At 41.5% G+C, this 26854-nt stretch overlaps 1 protein-coding gene across 1 annotated transcript in view; it reads left to right on the top strand.

Annotated features, from left to right (window-relative positions):
- The window catches only part of LOC117357880 (collagen alpha-1(XXI) chain-like), a 381914-nt gene that overhangs the window by 198326 nt on the left and 156734 nt on the right, over nucleotides 1-26854 (top strand). Inside the window, exons 13-15 of the mRNA XM_033939103.1 lie at nucleotides 18070-18123; nucleotides 19979-20032; nucleotides 25832-25885. Coding sequence (XP_033794994.1) covers nucleotides 18070-18123; nucleotides 19979-20032; nucleotides 25832-25885 — 162 coding nt within the window. The remainder of the gene's footprint in view (nucleotides 1-18069; nucleotides 18124-19978; nucleotides 20033-25831; nucleotides 25886-26854) is intronic.

The following is a 26854-nucleotide window of genomic DNA, read 5'->3' on the forward strand; positions in this document are numbered from 1 at the left end:
GAATAGAAATCCCTAATGTAATGTAATGTAATGTAATACCACAAGCTTCACAATATCTCTCAGGCATTACAGCCATCCACTCCCAAATTTAAGAAATGATTCTGCCAATCAAAGGGAAGAATAGGAGGTTTAATAATAATAAACTTTATTTTTATATACCGCCCCCTACTGCAAAGTTCTAGGCGGTTCACAACAAAGAGAACTGGACAATCAGTGAGAATACAAATCATAGGAAAATACAAAAAGATCAGATTACTATTAGTTAATAAATTTTTCAAATGAATTTTCAATAATTTCCTAAACAGATGGTAAGACTCAGTCAGCGGTACAATCTTACCCAGCCAGTTGTTTGCTTTTCCTGCCTGATAAGCAAGTATCTTATCCAAATATCTCTTATAACAGCAACTTTTATGGATGGATAAGCAAACAAATGACTGTTCCAGGTTGATTTAATCGTTTTATGAAATTCAAATTGAGAGGTTGGAGCTAGACCGAACAATGCAAGCACATTTGAACATAATTCTTGCCTCAACTGGCAGCCAATGTAATTGAGGGTAATAAGAGCTGACATGATAGTGTTTTTTCAGACCAAAAATTAACCAGACAGCCGAGTTCTGCATTACTCACAATCTTTTAAGAAGCTTTTTAGAAAATCCCAAATATATTATATTACAATAATCGAGAATAGACAGGACTGAAGATTGTCCTCCATCCCTTTACTGACCGTGGGTTAAACCGCATCCCCACCTACATTTTTGCTATCCAAAAGCACGTTAACTTCTGCTGCATGTTTCAGAAACCATGATGGGCCTCAAAACTGTGCAGCTATGGTGCAACCCCCTTAAAAGTGGGCTCAGGGTTAGTGTGGCTGTGAGGCACCACGATCAGTGTTGGGTCCGATTCTGTTCAATATATTTGTGAGTGACATTGCTGAAGGGTCAGAAGGTAAGGTTTGTCTTCTTGCGGATGATACCAAGATTTGTAACAGAGTGGACACCCCGGAGGAAGTGGAAAACATGAAAAAGGATCTGAACAAGTTAGAAGAGTGGTCTAATGTTTGGCACCTAAAATTCAACGTGAAGAAGTACAGAGTGACGCACTTGGGGAGTAGAAATACAAGAGTATGTGCTGAGAGGCGAGAGGCTGATATGCATGAATGGGGAGAGGGATTTTGGAGTGATAGTGTCTGAGGATCTGAAAGCTACAAAACAATGTGACAAAGCGATGGCTGTAGCCAGAAGGATGCTGGGCTATATAGAAAGAGGCATAACCTGCAGAAGAAAGGAGGTGTTGATGCCCCACCTGGTATACTGTGTTCAGTTTTGGAGGCTATATCTGGCTAAGGATGTAAAAAGACTTGAAGCAGTCCAGAGAAAAGCAACGGAAATGGCATGGGGTTTCTGCCAAAAGGCATACAAGAAGAGATTGGAAGATCTGAACATGTATACTGTAGAGGAGAGGAGGAACAGAAGAGATATGATAGAGACATTTAAATACTTGAAAGGTATTAATATAGAAATAAATATTTTCCAGAGAAAGGGAAATGGTAAAACTAGGCACAATTTACATCAAAGGTGGGCACCGGAAATGTAGGCCTGGAAAACCATGGCCTACATTTCTAGTGCCTACCTTTGCTGGAGGCATGCTTCTGTAACTGGCACTACCATGTGATGGACGTGCGATCGCCAACAACAGCGCCGGTTAGAGAATCCGGCCCTAAATTCACAGCAAATGACAAATCTGCTAAAATAGGAAAACAAACACATGCGTAAGTTCATCATACCTTAAGATCTCAGGAAGACAAGCTCCAGCCCATCCCATGCTTGACTCTAATGTATGTATAACTCGGCATTTTATATACAGTGCTAGCCTTCATCTGCTTGGAAAGCTCCTGCTGTAAAACTTTTGCCATGGCTTATGGACTCAATTAATGTAGCTGGTGACAAGAGTTTGCCAGCTGCAGCTAGAACCTTCTTTTGTCTATGACTGCTGCTGGTTTATTTTCTCCTTTTCATTTAAAATTATTTATAACCCGCCTATCCACAAATCTAAGCGGGGAACAATAATCACATACAAAATCACAATAAAAAGTACAAACAAATACAGAACAGCAGAAAACTGCAAAAAAAAAACCCCAAACAAACCAAAAAACCTACTCTAACTCACACTGTCACATGGCTAGCACCCAAAAAGCGCTCAAACACAATTTTAACCCCCTTTCTAAAATGCCAAAGAATGTTCAATTGGCTCAACAACAAAGATAAGACATTCCACAGCGCCGGGCCCTGCACAGAAAACACCGATTTGCAGTTCCCCATAAGCCTCACAGCTGCTAATGACAGAATTTCTAGTTTCAAACTATCTGAAGACCGTAGCTCACGCAGACAATACCACTGCAAAAGAGAGCAGACGCCTGACGCGCAATTATGCCGAAGCACCTTAAACATCACACAAAGAACCTTAAATTCGACCCGCATACCAACTGGAAGCCAGTGAAGCTCTCGAAGTATCGGAGTAATGTGATTGAATTTCGAAGCCTGAACAATAAGGCGTCCAGCAGCATTTTGTGCCAACTGCAACGCACGCAAGACACATTTAGGCAAACCTAAATAAATGGAATTACGATAGTCAAGTAAAGGTGTTATCATCAACGTGGTAACAGTTCAAAAATTATCATCAGAAAGATAATCACGCAACCTCCGCAATAGACGCAGCTTGAAAAACATGCCAGATATTACTGCCTTAATTTGGGCCCTAAAAGACCAAAGTGGAATCAAACACAACCCCCAGATACCTACACTGCCTTTGCACTGGAATGACCTCACCTGCAAGGGAAATCTCAGATGGACACGATACCAGGTTCTTCCTGTGATCAACATATAACACTTCGGTCTTAGCGACGTTTAACTTCAGTTGATTTTGAAACTTGTTTCCTTTCCCCTTCCTGACTTAATTACATATAGCTTTCTAAACTACTCTGATAGTGTAAAGATGGTATATAAAATACCAAATTTAAAAATTTTGAATAAATTAGCTGAGTGTGTAAGTAAATCCATTAGAGCAAGTACGACAGGAGAGAGGCAAGTGGGTGATTGGGTAGGTGTGGAAGAGGCAAGAAAGTGAAGAGACTGGAAGGACTATAGACTGTGGGAGGGGACCCGTGATTGTACATGTGACATGTCTTCAAAAACAGCTTTTCTCATAGGATCTTGAGCTAATATTTTCAAAATAGGGGATGCTTATTAAAACTTTAGGACTGAAAGATTAGAAGAGGCTTTCTTGAAGCTAACCTTCTACAGGAACATGTTGAACATATTGCAATCAGTCCTATAGAAAGTAATGGGAGCTACACACAGCTACATTTTGGGCTTGTATATGCACGCTAATTCCCAATATTTGAAGGGGTTTAACTGGGCAGGAGAGGCTTATTATGCCTGATTAAATCCCACTGAGCTGGCTGGCCACTGATATTTGGCAGCACTTAACTAGGTAGTGCCACTGAATACTCCCACTAACTGGCCATTCCTTAACCAGCTAGGTTAGACATGATCCGGGGATAGAGTTTGGGCAGATCTACGACTTGTCTGGCCCTAACTGTATGCATTGAGTTAACCAGGCACTGGTCTGAATATTGGCTAATGCCTGCAAGTCAGTTCATAAGAACATAAAAATAGCCATCTAGTCCAGTATCATGTTTCTAAAAGTTGGGAGCTGCATATACCTGTCATTGAAAATTAGTTTATCCCATGGATGTAGGCTTACAAACCACACTACTGTAAGCTGCATATTACCTCTAAATATTTAGGCCTGTGAGCTAAAGAGATAGACAGATGAGGTGCACATTCTTACATGTGCAAATTATATTCTAATGATAGGGTGGATCGAATCAGTGGAGGAGGAGGAGGAGTATACATTAAGGAGGGTCTTGAATCAACTAGACTAAAAAATTGTATAGGACACAAAACCCACCTTGGAACCCCTACATTAAATGGGTGTTTCTGAGCATGTCTTTGGGTGAAGTAGAGAATATTAATGTACAATTTAGCCAGCTCATCCTCTTGCATGCTCCAAATATTTTTTTCAGGCTATAGGAAAAACATTATCTTGCTGAACATCTTCTGAATATCTGTTTTTATGACAGTTGCTATATTTTATCTACTAATTATCCATTTGGAGCCAAATAACTGTGGGTGAATCAAACGCTGAGTCAGTGCGATGGGAATTTGGTTCACAAGATAAAATCTCTACACACGAATATATTTAGCAACCTCCTGCATTAATGTATAATAAATGCATTCAAGATGAGAAATCATTTCTGTTGAACTCGTATCATTTTGGTGTGCATAGTGTGAAAACAATTATTATGTTTTAATTAAACAGATGTGTTAAGTACTGCGGGATAATCATCAGTGTCTTATACTTTTAATTGTTTCAATTGTTAATCATTTGTTCTCGATATGAAATGTATATCTGTAAAAAGGCAATATGTAGAAAAGGATGTTTTTGTGTCCCGGAGGAAAATGTTTATTGCATCTGGTCTAGGATAATAAAATCCATGCTTCCACAACATCTTAAAAAAAAAAAAAATCAATGGCAACTTCTTACTAATTCTCTAGACCATTCATTTTTTTCCCTTTAATTCCAAACCTCTTCTCTCTACACTCTTTTTTTTTGTGACCATAAGAAATACACTATCTGAGAATTTTAAACATTCAAAATATCAGTGATCATTGCCATTGTCCCACTCATCTTTTTACCCTTTCCACATTTATGGTACATAAGTTCCATCTCCCACATGCTGCAGGAAGGGCATTTTCCAACCTCTTGTTCTTCTGCCCACACACTTTCCAGTTTTGTTTTGATTTTGATGCATTGAGGCGGTAAAGGATGCATTTAGTCACTGCTTTTGTAGGACAACACTGACATGAAACCAGTGCAGTCAATTATATTCTCACAGCCACTAAGATGTTTGCTTTCTATTTTTTAATTAAGATTTGAATATGTCTTTTAAACAAGTGGAGGGGCATAACGTCTAAGTCCATTTTCGTCCAAGTCGCAAGTCATACAAAGTAAAAAATAGCTTAGGACACATTTTCAAAAAATATGTCCAAATTTTTTTTCATTTCAAAAATCGTCTAACTATACGTCCTGCTGATCTGATCGTCCAAGCCGCTAAATCGTCCATCTTTATACCACATTTTCGTCCAACTTTTCGTCCAAGTCAAAAACGCCTGTTGGACGTGGGACGGGTCTGCAAAGTGATGGACTAAATAGTGGGGTACCTTACAGGGCACTGCTGTGAACTTCACAAAAAGGGTGCCATGTCATCATCTCACTACAGCTTCCTTATAGATCATGGTGAGCCCCCCAAAACACCTCCAGAATCCCCTAGACCAGCGATGGCGAACCTATGGCATGCGTGCCAGCTGTGGCACATGAAGGCCTTGCAGCTGGCACGCGGGAAGGTCCGCAATAGAGAGCTGCACGGGACGCCCCCTAGGGTCGTGGGGATCCCGTGGGGACGCCTCCGAGGGTCGCGGGGTTCCTGCGGGGCTGGATGTACTAAGTCGTGCAGCTTTTCTCCCTACCTGCTCTGCTTGCAGCACAGAGCTGAACGGAAGTCTTCCCGTTTGGCTCTGTGCTGCAGGCAGGGTAAGTAAGGAGGAATAGCCTCGCGGCTCGAGTGGCTACCAAGGGAGGGGGGCGGTCTGCCCCGCCCCGTGTTCAGCACTGCCGGCCAGGTCCCCTTACTTTTGTGGCGCTAACCCGACCCACCGACAACAGCCCTGGTCCGACAAACCTCCCTGCCCTTAACCGCAAATCTAAATTACCTTCTTACAGCAGCTGTAAGAAGGAAATTTAGATTTGCGGTTAAGGGCAGGGAGGTTTGTCAGACCGAGGCTGTTGTCAGTCTGTCGGTCGGGGAAGCGCCACAAAAGTAAGGGGACCTGGCCAGCTGTGCTGCACCCGGGGCGGGAGAGAAGGAGGGGGGAGAAGGACGTTAAAAGCACTGGGGAAGACAAAGGGGTGGAGAAGGACGCTGAAAGGCCATGGGGAAGACGGGGTGGGGGGGAAGGACACTGAAAGCATTTGTGGAAGACAGAAGGGGGAGAAGGACGCTGACAGGACATGGGGAAGACGGGGGGGAGAAGGACGCTGAAAGCACATGGGGAAGACAAAGGAATGGAGAAGGACGCTGAAAGGACATGGGGAAGATGGGGGGGGGGGGTGGAAAAGGACACTGAAAGGCCATGGGGAAGACGGGGAGGGGGGGTGGAGAAAGACGCTGAAAGGCCATGGGGAAGACAGAGGGGGGAGAAGGACGCTGACAAGACATGGGGAAGATGGGGGGGGGAGAAAGACGCTGAAAGGAAATGGGGAAGAGAGAGTGGGGAGAAGACGCTGGCAGGGAAGAAGAAAGAGATGCCAGACTATGGGGGGAGCGGAGGGAAGAAGATGGGTGCCAGACCAATTTGGAAGGAGGAGAAAGGGAGAGGCACAGTAACAGAGCAAATGGAAGACGCAGAATAAAGAGAGACAGTGGATGGAAGGAACTGAATGAGAACATGAGGAAAGCAGAAACCAGGCAACAAAGGTAGGAAAAGAATTCTATTTCTTTTTTTCTTTTTTTTTTTTGCTTCAGGATAAAGTAGTATATTAGTTGTGTTGATAAAAATTTATAAACAAAAGAGGCTCTGGTAGAAACCCGTTTACAAAGTGTGTATTCTTCCCACTTTTTGCTTATTTGTAAATGGGTTTCTACCAGAGCCTTTAATTCAGTAGCATAATTAAATGAAATAACTATTTCTGAAGTTTATAGGGATGGGCGGGGACGGAGGGGATTCCTCACGGGGACGGGCGGGGACGGAGGACATTCCTCGTGGGGATGGGTGGGGATGGAGGGATTCCTCACGGGGACGGGTGGGATTCCTCACCAGGATGGGTGGGAACGGGTGAGACTTTGGCGGGGACGGGTGGGATTTCTGTCCCCGCGCAACTCTCTAGTCCGCAATTAAGATATGCGGCATGGCGGGAGGCGAGTGTGCCGGTGTCTGCTTTGCAGCTCACCTGGCAACAGGGCCGGACTGGCCATTGGGAGGACCGGGCATTGTCCCGGTGGGCCGCGGCCCATCCTCCTGTGTTGGCTGCAGTCCTGTGAGTGGATGTTTAGCCTGCCTGTCTTCCCTTTAGTATCCTATGAGCCAGGCAGTGTGTGAGGGGGAAGTGGGGGGAGGAAGAGAAGCTTCACATTGAGTCTGTCACAGGAACTCAGTGAGGCTGTAGTGTGACTCCACATGTGACATCTGTAATCAGGAACAGTTCCTAGTGCTCCCATGCTAGAGAGGTGAGGATATGGGGGGATGTTAATGTGTCTAATAATGTGCTCCTCTGTAAAAACCTCTGTATCTTCCATGGGGGACATGCTAAATTTGAGGAAATAAAAAAGCTGCTTATGATGATTGCATAGAGAAGTTCAGTAAGCTGAGAGGAGGGCTGGGCTCTCTGTGAACAACCAACACACTAATCCTCTGCGCTGTACCTTATGGAAAACTCAATATAGCAAAAAACAGTAAAGTGTATATGTGGCCCTTCACAGTGCTTTTGTAAACATCATAATAAAATAACAAAGGTTCCAATAATGAAAAATAAAAGTCCTTTTCCCATACACTCAGGTTGCACAAGTCCGGTTTTCACCCAGTCAGTATATTTTTTGACCAAAACGGATGTCTACAATTAGTAAAATTCCCCAATCACATATTTTTTTTATGGGAACGGATTTGTATACAGCACTTCATTAGATTTTTTTTATTATACAAATTTTATCTTTTTGTAGACTTGAAGTCTTGAACAAAGAAAATGAGTACAGCAAAAAAAGCAAAAACAGATAGTGGAAGACTATTCCAAGAGGCCTGGACAGAGACATATGGAGTGACTGAACGCAGTGGGAAAGCATTGTGTATTATGTGTAATGAAAGTGTCGTGTCTCGCACATCAAGTGTCAAACGTCACTTTGAGACCAACCATAACAGTGTTGCTGAACTTGGTTTAGCTCAAAGAAAAGAGTTCCTTGTAGGAAAATTAAAGAAATATCACTCCCAGTCTCTTAGTTTTAGCAACTATCTTTCAAAAACTAATCATCTTACAGTTGCCAGCTTTCAAATTTCACTGTGCATGGCAAAACATGGTAAGCCCCTCTCTGATAGAGATTTTATCAAAAAGGCAATTTTGGCTGGGAGTAATTCACTCTTCCATGATTTCCAAAACAAGGATAAAATTGTGCAGCGCATCTCTGAGATGCCGCTAAGCAGAAATACTGCAAAAGATAGGGTTCTGCGAATGGCTGCTGATGTTAGTCAACAGCTTACTTGCAACTTACAAAAAGCACCCTTCTACTCCATGTGCTTGGATGAAAGTACAGATATTACTAACCATGCAAGACTAGCGCTCATTTTGCGTTATGCTACTGGTGACATCATGAGAGAAGAGCTGGTAAAACTGCTGTCTTTGTCTGGAAGAACACAAGGGATAGATATCCACAATGCTGTGATGGAGGCTTTTTCATCACTAGACATAAGTCCAGAAAAAGTGGTTTCAGTTACTAGCGATGGAGCACCTAGCATGGTGGGGACAACATTAGGATTCATTCATTTCTTTGCTAAGGAAGCAAAACATCCACTGATTCAATTTCACTGCATAATACATCAAGAGGCTCTCTGCACCAAAGAAAGCAGCAAAAAACTTGACGATGTCCTCAAAGATGTAACAAAAATGGTGAACTTCATCATGGCGCGTGCTCTTAATTTTCGACAATTTCAAGCCCTTCTTGATGAGGTTCAGGCACAATATAACACTTTACTGATGTGCAATAATGTCCGGTGGCTGAGCAGAGGACGAGTGTTAGAGAGATTTGTGGCCTGCTTGGAAGAAGTTAGGCTATTTATGAACGAAAAGGGGGAAGACTATCCTCAACTCACCAACATGGCCTGGCTTACCAACCTCATGTTCTTTACAGATTTTACTAACCACTTTAATGTACTAAACAAAAAATTACAAGGCATGGGAAAAACAGCAGAAAGCATGTTTAGTGACATTAAAGCTTTTGAGAGAAAATTGCATGTTTTTGAAAAAGACCTTGAGAGTGGACAGCTAAAATATTTTCCCAACCTAAAAATACATTTGGATAATTCTACAACATTTGTGGACAGTCATAAAAAACACCAGGAAATCCACAAAGCATATTCCACCATTGTAGCCGAAGCAAAGGAGAATTTTAGTAAAAGATTTTCTCAGGTCCGTAAGATGGAGACAACCCTTTCATTTATAACTTCCCCAGAAAAGTCCACATTTGAAGATCTTGATCTTTCCTGTTTACAGTGGTTGGATATTCAAAATTTGGAAATGGAGCTACTGGAATTTCAAGAAAGCTCTATCTGGAAAAGTAAATTCAATGACCTGCGTGCGGCTCTTGAACGTATTGAGTGTGAAAGGGTGACAAATGAAATCACTGCTAGCAGTTCTGAAAATGAAAACCTAAAAGCGTGGAATTCTCTGCCAGACAATTTTAAGTCCATGAAAGCACTTGGGATTGCTCTTCTTACTTTGTTTGGGTCATCCTATGCTTGTGAGCAGCTGTTTTCGGCTTTGAATCATATAAAATCTGATGCTAGAAACAGATTAATGGATGACATGAGTGCTGCATGTGTTGCTCTGAAATTAACGCACTATGAGCAAAGGATTGACACGTTATCAGCATGCATGCAACAACAAAAATCACATTAATTTTTTTCAGAGCATGCCCAATGCATATGTTTACATGAAGCAGTGTTTTCAGTTTGCAGTTAAGACACTTTCTAAGTTATTTAAATATTATTTAAAGATGTTATTTAAAAAAGGGACTTTACATGGCCCTGTTGTATTCCAATCTGGAATTTCCAATAAAAACGGTTGGTTTAATTGAAAGCTCTTTTGTTTTCTTTACATCATATTATTAGAAATGTAATGATTTAACTATTTTCTAATTTGATTGTAAATTTTACAAAAAAACATATAGACTCTTTGGGAATACACACCGAGTCTTGACACAGTTAACAGTTTTAAGAAGTTTATCTTTTTTTTTACTCAGGATACATTTGACATGTTATGTGAATAATACATTTAAAATATATTGTGTAACTGAATCAAATTCTTCCTAAATTCATTAAATTGAATGAAATCATTAAAACATTATAAATTGCCAATAAATTGAAATGAAAGCCAAAGGATTGTGAATCAAATTGATTCTCTGACAATACAAAGATTCCAACCTTTAAAAATGATGTTACATAGTTCAGGCAACTTTATAAAGAGTTTTTAGATACTAAAATCTTGTTATTAAGGTTTAATTGACGTGCTGGCACTTTGAGGAAATTATTTGGTTTTGTGCGGCAGTTTGGGCACTCGGGCTCAAAAAGGTTAGCCATCACTGCCCTAGACTCACTTACCTACCACCCCAATAGCCCTTATGGTTCAGGAGCCACTTATATGCCAGTACAAAAGGGTTTGGGGGTGTATAAGGTAGTGCTCATGTTTCAGTATCAATGCAGTGATTACAGGGGCTTATGGACATGGGGCCTCCTCTCCATGGGTCCCTAACCCACCCCCAAGATGGCTTAAGATGCCTCTGTGCAGGTCGACTAGGATTTCCTATGCCAGGCTGTCAGGTGATGATGGTCTGGAGGCTGAATTTTAAAGGTGTGATTAATATTTTTATGGGGTGGGGGGGGGTCGTGATCACTGGGGTAGTGTGTGGGGGTCTGTATTATGTGTTTTCAGTGCTTATCTAGTTACTTTAGATGGGTTTTTGTGACTTATACCATGTTTTAAATGGTCTAAGTCACAACATCCAAGTTCCTTCGATCCTTTGCTATATAACTTTCGGTTATACATACAGTAAGACTAAGTCTAAGCTGGCTCACATCCCGCCCAACTCCTGCCCTCGACACTCCTCCTGAAAAGCCCCATTTAGCTATGGTCGTTCAGCGACACTGTGAAGGCCTAGGTCATTTTAAAATATGTCCAAAACCCAATTTTATTATCGGCACTTGGACATATTTTGACAATGTTCGTCCAAGTGCCAACTTAGGCTGTTTTTTGGACATTTTTCTCTTTTGATTATGAGCCCCATAATATGTAAGTCTGGAGCAAAATATGTGAAGATCAATAGGTAGTGCCTACAGATCATAGCTGTTATTGCTCTAGAAGCTAAAAGTCTACTTTTTCGAGGCTGCTTTCAACTCCTAACTCCCACTCACCATAAGATACCTATGTCCATCCTACCATTCTCTCTGCAAGAAACTCCCCAACCCCTATCTGTCCTATTTGTTCTTTCTGTTCTAATTAGATTGTAAGCTCTTCTGAGCAGGGACAAAAGAACATAAGGCTAGCCTTACTGAGTCAGACCAATGGTCCATCAAGCCCAGTAGCCTGTCTTCATGGTGGTTAATCCAGGTCACTAGTACCTGGCCAAAACCCAAGGAGTAGCAACATTCCATGCTACCAATCCAGGGCAAGCAGTTGTCTTTCTCAATAACAGACTATGGACTTTTCCTCCAGGAACTTGTCCAAACATTTCTTAAAACCAGCTACATTATCCACTCTTACCACTTCTTCTGGCAACGCGCTCCACTATTCTCTGAGTGAAAAATTGGTGTTAAAAGTATTTCCCTGTAACTTCATCGAGCTCCCCATTATCATCAACACTCTTCAACCTTTACATAGTCACATTTGGCACATGCTTAGACAAACAAGGTATAACGTCATACATATGCAGACGATATCACCATCCTCTTGCCTTTCCACCAAACCACCCCCAACACAATGAACAAACTACACATTGCATTAGAAACAGTGCCAAAATGGATGAGAGACCACAAATTAAAACTAAACCAAGACAAAACCAAATTCTTACTTCTAGAAAGAAACAAAACCCCAACCATAGCAAACCTAGATATAAACTCCATCACATATCTCTTACAACCCAACCTAAAACTGCTGGGAATAATGAGAGACAAAGGCTGCACCACGCAACTTCAAATCAGCAAAACAATTCAGAAGGCATTCGCAACCATGCGTAACTTAAGACAAGTCCAAAAATACTTCAACAACAATTCAAATTCATAGTACAAGCGCTAATCCTAGGACTCCTGGACTACTGCAACATACTTTACCTGTCATGCCCCGCCAACATGCTAAAACAATTACAAACAGTCCAAAATACAGCCCTAAGACTAATATACTCGCTGAAAAAATATGACCACATTACCTCAGCTCTCCAAGACTCACACTGGCTCCCAGTACAAGCACACATACAACACAAATTTTACTGCACCCTATTCAAAGCCCTAAATGGAAATGGACCAAGCTATCTGAACAACCGCCTAATCTGGAAAAACACATCCAGATCAAGGAAAACTCAAGCACACTTTACCCACCCGCCAATCAAAGGCATGCAAAGCAAAAAAATATATGACGGTCTACTAGCCACCAGAGCAGCAAAAATAGACCACCACCTCTCAAATCTGCTGACCACAACGCCGAACTACAAAACGTTCAGGAAAGAACTGAAAACCATACTATTCAAGAAACCGTATCGACCATTCCCAGATCCCGATGCATACTATTGCTATCAACCTTGCAATCTCCGTGGGAATGCCCAGGCTAATTTCTTGTTGCAAACCGCCTAGAACTGAAAGGTATTGGTGGGATAGAAGACATTAATGTAATGTAATGTCTAGCTCAAACGTCCAAATTGTGCCCAGTGATGGTGCCCTCTCTACACCATGGTTTTTCCACCTGTCTACAATGTCTCTAATGTCAGCAGCTCCTTACTAAACCATTTGTTCGGTCTTTTTTGGGAAATAACACGTGTTGAGAGTTGTGATATAGTATCTAATACTTTCATACCATTCTGATTCCAATTTATATGATCTGGGTTATCCAAATTATCCAATAGACACGGTGAAACTTCTTTCCAGAATTGTATCAAATTTACCTATCCTCTAGTGGTTCTCATGATCTATGTGGGCTGATATCTGGTTTAGACATTCTCCATTGCAACACAAATTTTAAACCAAAATGATCTGTTCAAATGACTGGATTCCACACAATATGCATCTATATATATTTGCTAATATAGCTAAAAGATAGCTTCCTATATGAAATGTTTCAAATCTTGGTAAAGTAAAACCTAAAGATGCCAAGAAATAAAATGCATACTCAAGAGTTCTTGCAATACAGCGAGGATGTTTCAGGAAATTTCAAGATGTGTGGGAGCCATTAACAAAGTATTGTACTGAGTACATGACATTGTTTCCCTTAAATTTACGAGTTCAATGGTAAGGTGGGGAGGGGGGTAATTTTATAATCACATATTGTACTTGATATTTGACTATAGGATAGGAATGGATGGGAAGGAGTGGGGATAAAGGCATATTATTTGTATCAATGATGATTATTAAGTGATTTATTTATTGTTAATTTGTTCAAACATATTGTCACACTTATTGTAAGTCTGAAAATGAATAAAGAATTAAAAAAAAAAACATACTCATTTACTTGTATAGGTTTATTTCCATTTTCAAGGTGTTTATTGATATCCCCTAACAAGAAACAATTGCTAAATCTTAGAACATTTTGTACTATATAATAAAAGTCCTTCTGAACCTCCCACCAACTCCTCAACAGAAACATGAAAGGAGGTGAATAGTGATAGGGGTGGGGTTCTACCACCAGAGCATAATATTGACTCTTCAGATGTTACAGGTGAGCCAACCTTCCTCTTTTGCTAAAATAATTAGCTAAAATAATTTATTTATAGGATTTTGATGTAGCAGCATCTGGCATCTTCTTCCCTTTCAGTTATTCTGTTATTTTGAGGACATGTTAAAAGCGTAATATAAATGGTTTAAATAAATGAATGGTTCATAGACAACGGCACGAAAGACAAAGGCGCGCCCAGACAATTGAGCGCAGCGCGGAGGTGCGCGCTGCTCAAAATTACTGTTTTTAGGGGCTCCGATGGGGGGTTTTGTTGGGGAACGCCCCCACTTTACTTAATAGACATCGCGCCGGCGTTATGGGGGACTTGGGGGGGTTGTAACCCTCCACATTTTACTGTAAACTTAACTTTTTCCCTAAAAACAGGGAAAAAGTGAAGTTTTCAGTAAAATGTGGGGGGTTACAACCCCCTACACCCCCCCCCGACACCCCCACAATGCCCCCACAACGTGGCGCGATGTCTATTAAGTAAAGTGGGGGGGGGTTTCCCCCCACACCCCTCCGTCGGAGCCCTAAAAACATTAATTTTGAGCGGCGCGCGCCTCCGTGCTGCGCTCAGTTCTCTGGGCGCGCCTTTGTCCCGGTGCGCTTTTGACCTGACACCTAAATGAATAAAGAAAAAGGGGGAAAAAGAGAAGAATAGATAGAAGTACATAGAAATATAACTTTAAGAGAGAACTACAATAGTTCTCAGCCCAACCAACCAACTTCCTAAATTCTGAGTGTTATTTTGCCACTGTAGCTGAAAAGAGTGTTATCTTATTTTGTTAAGTGTCAATTTGCAGAAACAAAATTCTATGTTTTGACATTGTTTCAGATCATTGATTGAACCATATCCATGTCATTCTCTTTTTTCTTGGGCTGAGAACCTTTCAGCACCCCCCTCATAGATATAAACCTTTCCTTTTTTTTTTTTTTTTTTAGTTCAAATTTTTTTATTGTAACTTTTACAATACAAAATTAAATCAAATACATAACAATGAGTATGATAAACTCTCTCGCACCAAGCAGCATCATGGGGTAAAGACCTAGAACAATTGCTTTCGCCCACTACTTATGAGGAATTTAGGAAACGTCTGAAAACACACCTGTTCCTAAAGTATCTAGACAACTGATCCTCTCTTCTCTCTCCCCTCTATAGCGATTAACTTGTTCTATTGATCACTCTCTCCTCAAAAATGGATTTCCTGTCCTATTAACCCTCTTTCTTCCTCCCCTCTTAAAGTCAATCAATTTGTACCTTTGCTTAATCTTTATAAACCGCATAGAACTTCACGGTATTGCGGTATATAAGCTGGTATTATTATTATTATAAACTTCCAAAGGGCGTACTGCAACACAGTGGTCACTCTACACAATTCTTTATCCCTATGGATGAAATATCAAGATGTCAAGAAAAGCATACTAAAGAGAAGGAAAGAGAAAAAGAAAAGGGAAAGATGTGGAATAGAAGCAAATTAGCAGAATGGTCAGCTAGGTGGACTGTGTGAACCTATCAAGGAATTTCCAAGGTGACACAACAGAAGGAGCATAAGAAGACAGTCTGGAAATGTGACACTTTTCAACAGCATATTGTTCATGTTTATTGTACAAACATAATGAATTCCACCAGAAGGTGTAGTCCAAGTGGGAGGCTGATTTCCAATTCTTGAGAATATGCATGATGGCAGTTGCAAACATAGTATCAATCAGCTTTGAAGGGCAGTCAGTGTCAACAAAGCAGGGGTGCTGAGAATGAAACATAACAATGTCAAAAGGGGTTCATAGACAATAACGCGGAAGACAAAGGCGCACGCTGACAACTGAGCGCAAGATGGAGGCGCGCGCCGAAGAAAAAGACTGTTTTTAGGGGCTGCGACGGGGGGTTTTGTTGGGGAGCCCCCCCCACTTTACTTAATACAGATCGTGGCGGTGTTGTGGGGGGTTTGGGGGGTTGTAACCCCCCACATTTTAGTGAAAACGTAACTTTTTCCCTAAAAACAGGGAAAAAGTTAAGTTTTCAGTAAAATGTGGGGGGTTACAACCCCCCAAACCCCCCACAACGCAGCACGATCTGTATAAAGTAAAGTGGGGGGGTTCCCCCCACATCCCCCGTCGTAGCCCCTAAAAACAGTCTTTTTCTTCGGCGCGCACCTCCACGCTGCGCTCAGTTGTCTGCTCGCGCCTTTGTCCTGGCGCGCTTTTGACCTGACACCTCAAAAGGTCTTCCAAATGCTGGTCCAGAATGGCCAAATAGCGCTACAGTGAAACATGTGGTCTAAAGTGCTGTCAGGACCGAAACAGTGCCAGCATTTAGGATCAGGTCTCACTTTAGCTTTCCACATTCGGTGAGGGGTCCAGACCGCCTGCCATATAACAAAATATAGGGATTGTGACACTCTGGAAGAGAGTAGCGGGCGATTGGTTTTAGTCCAGTATAGTTTCCAATTGATGTCTGAGATGGGAGAGGTCAGCATAGACTCCCAGTGAATCATGACTTGAGATGAGAAGGTATATTGATGATCTCGCAGAATTTTATAAAAAACAAAAACAAAACTGAAGCAGCTCTCCTATGGGCAATGACCAATTCGCTCCAGTGTTGAAACGTATTCAAAGTTGGCAAATGTGCAAAGTGGGGAGTTATAGATTTAATGGTTGATGACAATAGATTCCATTGAGAATGGCAGTTCTTAATCAGAGGGAATTGAGCACATAAAGAGGAAAAAGGAATTATCTTGTCTTCACAAAGTAATTGTTCAACAAACCATATTCCGGCATTTTGCCATTTTTTCCACAAGACCGGTTTACCCTAATGCTTGAGTTTTGAATTATTCCAAATAGACATTTTAGAGCTGTTGTATAGTGAGTATTCAGCCAGACCATCCAGATATCGGATGGCCTGTTGTGTTGCACTCAGAAGGGTGTATTCCTTTAATTGTTTGGGGATGTTCATAGTATAAAGAGCATATAAAGGATTTGGATGACATATACAGTCAAACCTCGGTTTACGAGTAATGCAGTTTGCGAGTGTTTTGCAAGATGAGCAAAACATTCTCGCAAATCATGCCTCACAAACCGAGCATTGACTCAATTTGCGAGCCCCCCCCCCTGGGAACCGGTATCGCCCCTCCCTACCCCCCCCCCCCAGTGCGATCCGGCATCCCCCGTCCACGTGCACAAACACAATCCCTTATCCTGATCTGGCACCGGCACCAGCAACAATGCACAGGACATGCTGGTGCCGGTGCCCGAAGATCCTGCCTCTTGCCTGGGCTGGGCCTTGAGCATCTGCGCATGCTCAAGGCCTTCTGGCTCCTGCTCTCACCGAGATTTTCCGAAATTCTCAGAGTGAGCAAGAGCCAGAAGGCTTTGAGCATGCGCAGATGCTCAAGGCCCAGCAAGGGCAATAAGAGGTTTTTTTTAATCATTACATCCACCTGCTCCTGCATGATGCATTTAAAAGAACACATTTCTTTGATTAGTATTTCAATTTGCGAGTCCTCATGCTTCGCCACCATTTTGTCTAGCGAACTTAACTCGGTTTTAGGCCTCATCGCTTGGCTGAGTAGTCGGAGTGGAGTCTCCTTTTGTGTTTTTCGACGGTGACATGAAGGGATGATGCCTGATCAGTGCCAGTTATAAAGGAGCACAATTCAGCTGGAATAAGCCACGATAATCGAAGAAATTGGTGTCGGTGTGAGCTTCTACTCCATGTGTCTGCTCTCTGTGCTTAGCAGGCTCCAACCCTCAGATATAAACCTTTCTAATGGTGTGATATACTTCTTGTGCTATCTGTGTTGCCATATTTATTTGTGTTGAGACTTAAGTGAATTAAACTAAACTAAACTAAACCTTAGGTTTATATACCGCACCATCTCCGTAGACACAGAGCTTGGCACGGTTTACAGGATTTAGGATGAGAAAGGAACTCCCGTAGAGGGTTTAAGGATTAGGTTTAAGAGGGTGAGGATGGGTGGGAGAGGCCAAAGAGGGGGAAGTGTTACAGTTTGGAGAATAGCCAGGTTTTTAGGTGTTTGCGGAAGAGTTGGAGGGAGCTTGAATATAAAATGTTTCTAGTTTCCTCCCTGAGAATTATCCCCTTTAGAGCTTCCACACATTGGAGTGCACAAGGGGCATATGTCAGATCTGCTGGTCAGTTCAGCTGAAGTTTCTTCTTAGCCTTGCAATGAATCCTATCTTTTACCAGAAATATATGATTTTAGTGATCAATAGGGACATTTTTCTAATATCCTTATTTTTTTTGTTGTATTCTAGGGTGATAGCGGGCTTCCTGGTTTTCCGGGACATCATGGCCAGCCAGGAACAAAGGTTGGAGATGCATTTGAAATGAACACTGTAAAATATAACTAATATAAAAGTAACCAACAAATCAGGGGCCTTTTTACTAAGCTGCGTTAGACGTGAACACACTCCTAATGCAGCAAAAATGACCTAATGCAGGATGCACTAAATTGTCCAGTGTTACTTTTGGCTTTTGCAGGCACTAAGGGGCTCAAAATCGAAAGAGAAAAACGTCCAAAAACCGGCCTAAGTCGGCACTTGGACGAACATTTCTCAAAAACGTCCAAGCGCCGATAATAAAACCGGGTTTTGGATGTATTTAAAAATGACCTAGGCCTTCCTAGTGCCGCTCAACATCCAAAGCTAAATGGGGCATTTCGGGAGGCATGTCGAAGGCGGGACGTGGACGGGACATAGGCCAGCTTAGACTTAGTCGTACAGCATTTATAATCGAAAGTTTTACAACAGAGCTTAGACAGACCTTGGACAGTGTGACTTAGACCATGTAAAACCCACCTAAAGTCACCAGATAAGCACTTCAAACACATAACACAGACTCCCACACACTACCCCAGTGATCACCAAACCCCCCCATAAAAATTTTATTCACAACTTTAAATTTTATCCTCCAGATCATCATCGCCTGGCTGCCTGGCATAGGAAAGCCTAGTTGTCCAGCCCAGAAGCAGCTTAAGTCATCTTGGGGATGGGTTAGGGACCCATAGAGAAGAGGATCCATGCCCATCAGCCCCTGTAATGACTGCATTGATACTTAAACATGTGCACTCCCCTATACACCCCCAAAACCCTTTTTTACTGGCATATAAGTGGCTCCTGAAGCCAAAAGGGCTATTGGGGTGGTAGATAAGTGGGTCTATGGGATTCTGGAGGTGGTTTGGGGGGCTCACCATGCCCTATAAGGGAGCTGTAGTGAGATGAAGACATGGCACCCTTTTTGTGAAGTTCACATCAGTGCCCTGTAAGGTACCCCACTATTTAGGTGACATGTCTGGGTGTGCAGTCTATCACTTAGCAGATCCCTCCCACGTCCAAAAGGGCTTGTTCTAGGCGTTTTAAACTTGGACGGAAAGTTGGACAGAAATGTGGTATAAAGATGGACGATTTAGCGGCTTGGACGATCAGATCGGCAGGATGTATAATTAGACGATTTTCGAAAGTAAAAAAAAGTTGGTCATCTCTTTCGAAAATATGTCTTAGGCTCTTTTAAATTTTGGACGACTTGCGAGATGGACATAAACGGAATTAGACGTCCCTTTCGATTATGCCCCTCCACGCGTGTAGTATTGATTTTTCTTTTTTTTAATTTTGTTAAGGGAGCATGTCCGGGATGGAGAATGGGCATGGAAGCGGTGAACAATTAGCACATGCACAGTGGCACTTACTAACTGGTTACTCCAGAGTTAATGCAGGAGCCCTTACTGCCTCTTAGATGAGAATCAGTAAGAGCTTCTGCTTTATTTATTTATTTTTTTTATGGCCATGGGTTAATGGAAGCACTAATGCAACCCACAAATGAAGCAAATGCAAAATCGGGTTTTGCATGGCCGCAGAAGAAATGAGCTTAGCTCATGGGAAAGACCCACATAAGGGCACACTAAGCCCATTTCTTAGCGTTGCTTAGTAAAAGAGCCCCTTAATTCCTGACCCATAACTTCTACTTAGATAGACAATGTGAAGACTACACCACAAAATTTTCTTTTATAAATATTTTAATGAGTTTTGTATTTCATTCAACAATATGACATACCTTTATTATACGGATAACATTTTATTTTTCACTAAAATAGTTTATGGAATGTGATTTTTTTATATATATATATATATAATAAAATAACTCCTTCCATAATATTTTATCTCTTAGGGTGAAAAAGGGTTCAAGGGAGATTTAGGAAAGCCTGGATTTTATGGCAAAAAGGTACGTTTATGTAAGCAACATTTGCAGGTTGTGACTTGTTAGCCCAGTACTTTATATAGCTGGGATCTAGCGTAGAAATTGCATTTATTTATTTAAAAATCACATAAATTCTAGGTGGTTTATATAAAACATAAAAAATACTAATCATAAACATAACTTATAACATACAAACAATTAATTTTATATTGTCCATTCTCTCTGTTAGAGTTATAATGGATTTGAGATTGTTAAATAATTACATGCTTGTCACGATCACAATATAGGTCTGTATTATTTGAAACTACTGAACTAAGATCCCCCTTTCTTAAAAATTGTCCAATCTGATGCATGCATGCACAGGCACTCAAGGACACAAGTACACACACAGACACAAATACAAGTCTCTATAAGGTTTGTCCAAATGTGGGTGTCTAAAATTTAGCGCAGATCCCAGATCCACACTCAAAATAATTAGTTAAAGGGCTCTACTGATTTAATTAATGGAGTTAACAAATACTTAATTGGCACTAATTATGATTTGCCTGCAGATCGGCCTGAGTGCTTAAAGAGGATCATGTAACTCCAAAGGGGATGTTTGTCATGGGAGAGTCATTTGCAAGTCAGGGGCATTCACAGAAGATGTGCACAGTATTACATAATAGCAGTGACGTGCGGTGAGAGCTCTCAGGGGATTCAGTGAATCCCCCAGCTCTACAGCCCTGCTTGTTTATCTTTTCGTTTATTTTTTGCATGATACAGTTTGATTTGTTGAGTAGGCAGTCTGCTCAACCTGTCAGACTGCCTCAAACAAAATGTAACCCCCTTCCCCCCAAAAAAGAAGGGCTCTTGGGATGTGGATTTGATTGGTTGAGCAGCATCTGCCTGTTGCCTGCTCAACCAATCAAATTAAGAGCAGTACCCTCAAGGCCTTTAGGGGGTGGGGCGAATCCCCTGAAGACCCTGACCGCACACCACTGCAGAATAACAGGGATCTGCTCCCGACTTGTATGCCAGGATTTATACCAGGTGCCCAAAGATATGGAATAAGATTGAGCACTGATTTTTTTTTTCATCGCCATTTATAGAATTTCCTCATAATGTGCATGGTGTACACTTTTACTGTGGACATGCATATAGGTGGGGTTCTGGGGGAACATGGACAATGCATCTAACCCGCAATAAGTATACACATTGATTATAAAATATGATAAATTAGGTGCCTACTTGTAAAATAGAGACATGGGCATTTAAACCAGCTCTACACAGTAGGGCTGCTCTAAGTGACCATGCTTTAAATTAAGGTACATTATTGACTACATTGTCTTCTGCAAAATAGCTCTGCTTCAAAGCCTGCACTTTCACATGATACTCCTGCACAAAGGCCTAGATTCTACAAATTATGCCATTAGGAACTCTACCAGCACCTAAGTTAATTGTTTTAATTGGTTATTAACGGTGTGGTAATTGACCATGCTATTATAAACCAATTAAAAACAAAGTAAAAGAAAAAAAGTAGGCACGACAAGGTGCCTACAAAACACGGCACCATAATCACATCTACGCAGATGCATAGTGGCGCCAAACGTCAAAAGAGGAGTGGTTATTGGCGGGGTTGATGTTCAGCACCACGAAGCATGATTTTACATCGAAGGTAGGTACCGGAAATATAGGCCTTTAAAACCCTGGTCTACATTTCTGGTACCTACCTTTGATGCAGGCTACAATTCTGAAAATGATGCCATAATCTGAGTGACATACGACTGGCAGTGGCATAGTAACAGAGGGAGGCAGGGGCGGACTGCCCCGGGCACTGTCTTGGTAGGGGTGCCAGCATCTCTCCACCCCCCCATGGCCATGCTTGCGCTCTCTGTTCTCCGCCCCCCACGTACCTCTTTAAAAATCTTCGTCAGTGCAAACAACTATTGTAGCTTGCTGCTCGTGGCTGGCCTGGCTCCCTCTGAAATTACTTCTGGGTCATGGGGCCCGGAAGTGATGTCAGAGGAAATGCCAGCATGAGCAGTAGGCCAGAGAAGCTGCTCATGCAGGCGAAGGTTTGGATGTACAAGGGTGGGACGAGAGGGTGCGAGTGTGGTGGGAGGGGGGGGAGGGGGCAAAGCAGCAGAGGGAAAGCAGAGAGGAGGGCATGGGGGGTGCCACCGCCCCCACACCGGGCGCCCCTTACCCTCACTGTGCCATTGATGACCTGCGCTGTTTTTTCAGGTGTCTGCCGATTACAGCACCACTTTTAGAATTTGGGTCAAAGTGTTTATAAACCTGCTTATCAAATTCAAATGGAGACTTCTACCATGCTCACCCAAACACCACTTCCTACACTTTGTGCTCTCAACTCTTCTGTATACCAAAATGTATGCTTCTCAACCTTAATAGCTACCTGTTCCAAAGTAATAGCTTCAGTGACCTCCTGTACAACCCTAATCCTCTGCCCCTCTAATTCTACCCATCATCAGCCCCCTTAAAATCTTTGTGCCCCAAATCTGAAAAAAATGTTATTTTGTCAAAGCTACCCACAAGTGAATTCTTTCCTTTCTAGCTAAAAATTTATTCTCTATCAATCCATACTTCCTCGCCCACTAAAAAGTCACTAAGGGGGTAGTTAACAGGTATTAAGTCACTTTATTTGCCCCTTAACATGACAAAATTTACTGTAGTAATATTTGTTACCATGGGTTACATAGAAATGAGATGAAAAAATGCAAATGAATGTGTTGCATCCTTTCCCATGCAAATACCCTAAGGCAACAGGCAGTGATACACTGCAAGTCATACTAGGGCCACAGAATCATGGTAAAATAGTATTTCACCTCTCAGGTGCATAAAGCTGGAAAGCTGTGACTTGAAGCTTCCTGGCAGGCAGAACAAGGTCCTCCTTAGATTACCACCCTGAACCCCCCTCTCCCAAAGTGGAAGTACTTCCACTCCCACCCACACCTCAATAAGGTGGAAGCTCCCTGACTCCCACTCACAACATGCCCCCTTAGCTCTAAAGGGCTACCTGTAGATGCGTTGTTGGTCCCAGGGGTAACCAGAGGGAAAAAAAAGAAAGAAAAATGTTCAAATCTATTTGAAGGGAGATTAGCCAGTGTCTGTAGTTTTAAGAATTTTTGCGTCAACTTTAGAATTCTGAACAGCACAGCTCACTCCAGGAAGTGTTCTAATCTGCCAAGGAGAGCAGTTGAGTTGTGTTGGTTTGTGGTGTAAGATGTCCATATAAAATTTGTAACTTTGATTAAGTTAAGGTTTTGTGGATTTGAGTTGAGATATTAGCTTATTGTTATCTCAAGTGTTGTGACTTGATTGGTCTTTTTAAGAAAACTTACTTAGGTGAGAGACATTTTATAGGAGATATCAGCATAAGTATAATATAAAGGATATGTGGTTTGCTGATTAAAGTGAATGTGGTTAAATACTTCCAATGGTTTTAAGATATGCTGAGAAATTGTTTGGTCTAATTGATTGATCTTTATAAATAAAACCTGCTTAGAAAAAAATAATAATTATACACTAGTGCTGGCAGAGCTGGGCACTGCAGTTGTATTTACAGAACACTTGAAAAAAAATTGCATTCAAGTTTAATTAAATCTTGGTTATTGGTTTGTTAATGGTTTGACAAAAACGTGGGTGGGAATAGCATTAGGGAAACAATCGTTTTATTTAAAGGGCTCCTTTTATGAAGCTGCGTTAGCGGCTTTAGCTCGCACGACTTTTCATCACGCTCTAACCCCCGCATTAGCCGGAAAACTACTGCCTGCTCAAGAGGAGGCGGTAGCGGCTAGTGCAGCCGGTGGTTTAGGGCGATCCTACCAAGAGTGTGAACTCTTCCCCCCATGCAATCCGCTAAGAAGATCGACTGTCGGCTCCGGGCGGCTTTCCCGCAGAGGAGAGAATCCTGCATTCACCGTGGGCCTCATCTGGGGCAGCCTCCTGGAGCGGCTGGGGCACGGGCAGTGTGTCTGGGAGGGAATGCATGGATGGGAGAACATCGCAGGGGAGGAGACATAGGCATCCTGGGACTGTCTGCCAAGTCTCTTCCCTGAAGAAGCCCTTTCTGGAAACGTCAATCGCTCCTCCTAAACTTACTTGCTCCACTTCATCACTGACGCTGAAACCGTGGATTGAAGACAAAGTTTTATTTTATTTTTCTGTCCAGCTTATGATTTATCTTTAATATTATCTATTGTTTTGCCTTTTGTCTTTGTTTTGTTCTATTTCTATCATTTAAATTTCTCCAGAATTCTACTGTTCAACGGCTCCCCCTTCTGCTTCTATTCCTTTCTCTCCTCTCTTCTACCTTCCAAAGTATTTAGATCAATGCTGTCTTGTTAAAATGTTTATTTTATTTTTATTTTTCCTCTAACTCTACTTTTCACTTCTCTATTACCCTCCAGGTACTTTAGTTAGATTGTGAGCCTTCGGGACAGTAAGGGAATTTTTCAAGTACCTTTCTTATTTCTAATCTTAATGTATATTTTTTGTAAACCGCTTAGAACCTAACGGATGTAGCGGTATATAAGAAATAAATTACATTACATTACATTACATTACATTACATTTAACCCTTAACACACCTTCGTAAAAGGAGCACAAAGTTTAGATAGGAAAAATATATATATTCAATTAGAGAGAGGTTTTTTTCCCCCCTTTTAGTATTGTAAAGATAGGGAGCAGGTGAGTTCTTCAAGCAAAACCGTGAAGAGAAAGGTACCCACTGCAAGAAAGACAAAGCTGAAAGCCAGAAACATACTTACTTGAAATCATCTGGTGGAGAATCTGTAAGAGGAAAAGAAAAGAAACACAAAGTATCAATTTAAGATTAGAGACTATTTAGTTGAAACAAATTTTAATATAGATTCATTAGAGAATTAAAAATTTAAATACTTATCTGATAAATTGATCTTGGAAAGTGGAATTCTTAAAATGATTGTTTAGAAAATCTGAAATAATAACAATAGTGCAAAGTTTATATAAAAAAAAAATATTGCACTTATCCAATGAGTTGTTGTTTTCTCTTATCTATTTATTTCATCCCGGTATTAAATTTAAAATGTTAATCTGTTCCATCTCTAAGGAAATTTTATTAAACCCTCGGCTAACACGACTAGATTGTTGAGAATTGCACCTTGAGGAAGCCACAGGTTACATTTTGGTAGTACCAATGCTCAGTTGCTCCTGCTTAATCCAATGCCTTCCACAAAATGACATCCCTAGCAATGAACCTTGGATAAGCTGTTTCATTTGGGCCCTCTTTTACTAAGCTGTGGTAGAGGGTTCTACCGTGGCCTGGAGCGCTAAATGCTCCGATGCTTTCCAACGCTCGTGGGAATTCTAAGAGCATCAGAGCATTTAGTGATCTGGGTCATGGTAGAAACCTCTACCGTAGCTTAGTAAAAGGGGGTTTAATATTTATGGTTTGTTGCTGGCTTGTATGAATTATTTGTGTAAAGTCTCTTTTTCCTTTGATTTTTCTTCTCTTTCTTCCTCTCATCTCTTCCTTAATTTTGCATAATTCTATCAAAATCAGTGTTTTAGTTCTTCTGAAATGCTGGAGTGATTTTCTTCTTTTCTCTTTTATCATTGTAATGTTTTCTCCTTTTTTATTCCTTTCCTGAAAATTGCTAACAAAAACACAAATGAATTAGATCATACTGTTTTTCAATTGGCACAATTTACATGTAAATTAAAATGGAAATATAAAATGAAAATATTATGTATCTCTAAATAATTGCCCATCTGTATAGCTAATTATAACACTAATGTTAACTGAAAATAATCTCCCTATTGTATTGTCATTAATTTTTGTAGGGTACTAAGGGAGACAAAGGAAGTGTGGGCTTTCCTGGTCAGCCTGGGCGTTCTGTAAGTATAAATTACAGGAGACTTCAAGGACATTTAAAAAAAAAAAAAAATTCACATTGTTTGCAACCTGATTTATCATAGCATTTTTCAATAAGGGGCCCTTTTACTAAGCTATGCTAGGTGCTAACATGCACCTAATGCATCTAAAAATGGAGTACTACAGGACATGCTCAGCCATCCAGCAACTACACTAAAATCTGTATGCTCTGAAAAATAGATTAAAATATTTTTTGAGAAGGTGTTTTGGAGCAGACGGTGGCCATTCTTGAACTAACCATTTAGGGGGGAAATTCATCAAGAAGTGTTAGGGTTTAATGCACCTTAACGTGTGTTAAGGGAATTAGCACATGTTAAACATGTTAAACGCTAAATGGAAAATTCTAACTAGTCTACCTAAATGTAGGTGCCTACATCAACATGCCTAGCTTAATTGGTTAATAGGCTTAATCAAAGATCTGCAAAAATTTAACTGCAAGAATCTGCAGCGGCAGCACTGCAGCAGAAGCAATCCTACTCGCTGCTGCCCCTGCTCTGTCAGTGACAAAAATAGCTGCCGAGACTTCCAGGGGCAGTCTTGTGAAGCTATGAGTAGCCTCCTGTGACTGCCCCTGGAAGTCTCAGCAGCTATTTTCATCGCTGACAGAGCATGGGCAGGAGCGAGTTGAACCGCTCCTGCTCCAGTGCTGCCGTTAGACCACCAAGGAAACAAGGTAGGCTTGGGGTCTTTCCTTTGTGTCCAGGAGGGGTTGGTGGTGCCTGTTCAGGGAGGGAGGAGGAATGCTGCCTTTTCTTGTCAGGGGTGGGGGTTGCACTGAAGGTATTTTTTAAATTAAAAACAAAAAGAAAAAAAAAATAACATCCGTTCATTGCAGGGGCGCGTGCTGCTGGTGGGGGGAAAGTCTCCTCATTCAGGGGGGAGAGGGGTGCTGGGCTGATGGCAATGGGGGCAAAAGCCGAGAAGGAGCATCA

The sequence above is a fragment of the Geotrypetes seraphini genome, chromosome 3 (assembly GCF_902459505.1).
Source record: "Geotrypetes seraphini chromosome 3, aGeoSer1.1, whole genome shotgun sequence".
NCBI classification, from domain to species: domain Eukaryota; kingdom Metazoa; phylum Chordata; class Amphibia; order Gymnophiona; family Dermophiidae; genus Geotrypetes; species Geotrypetes seraphini.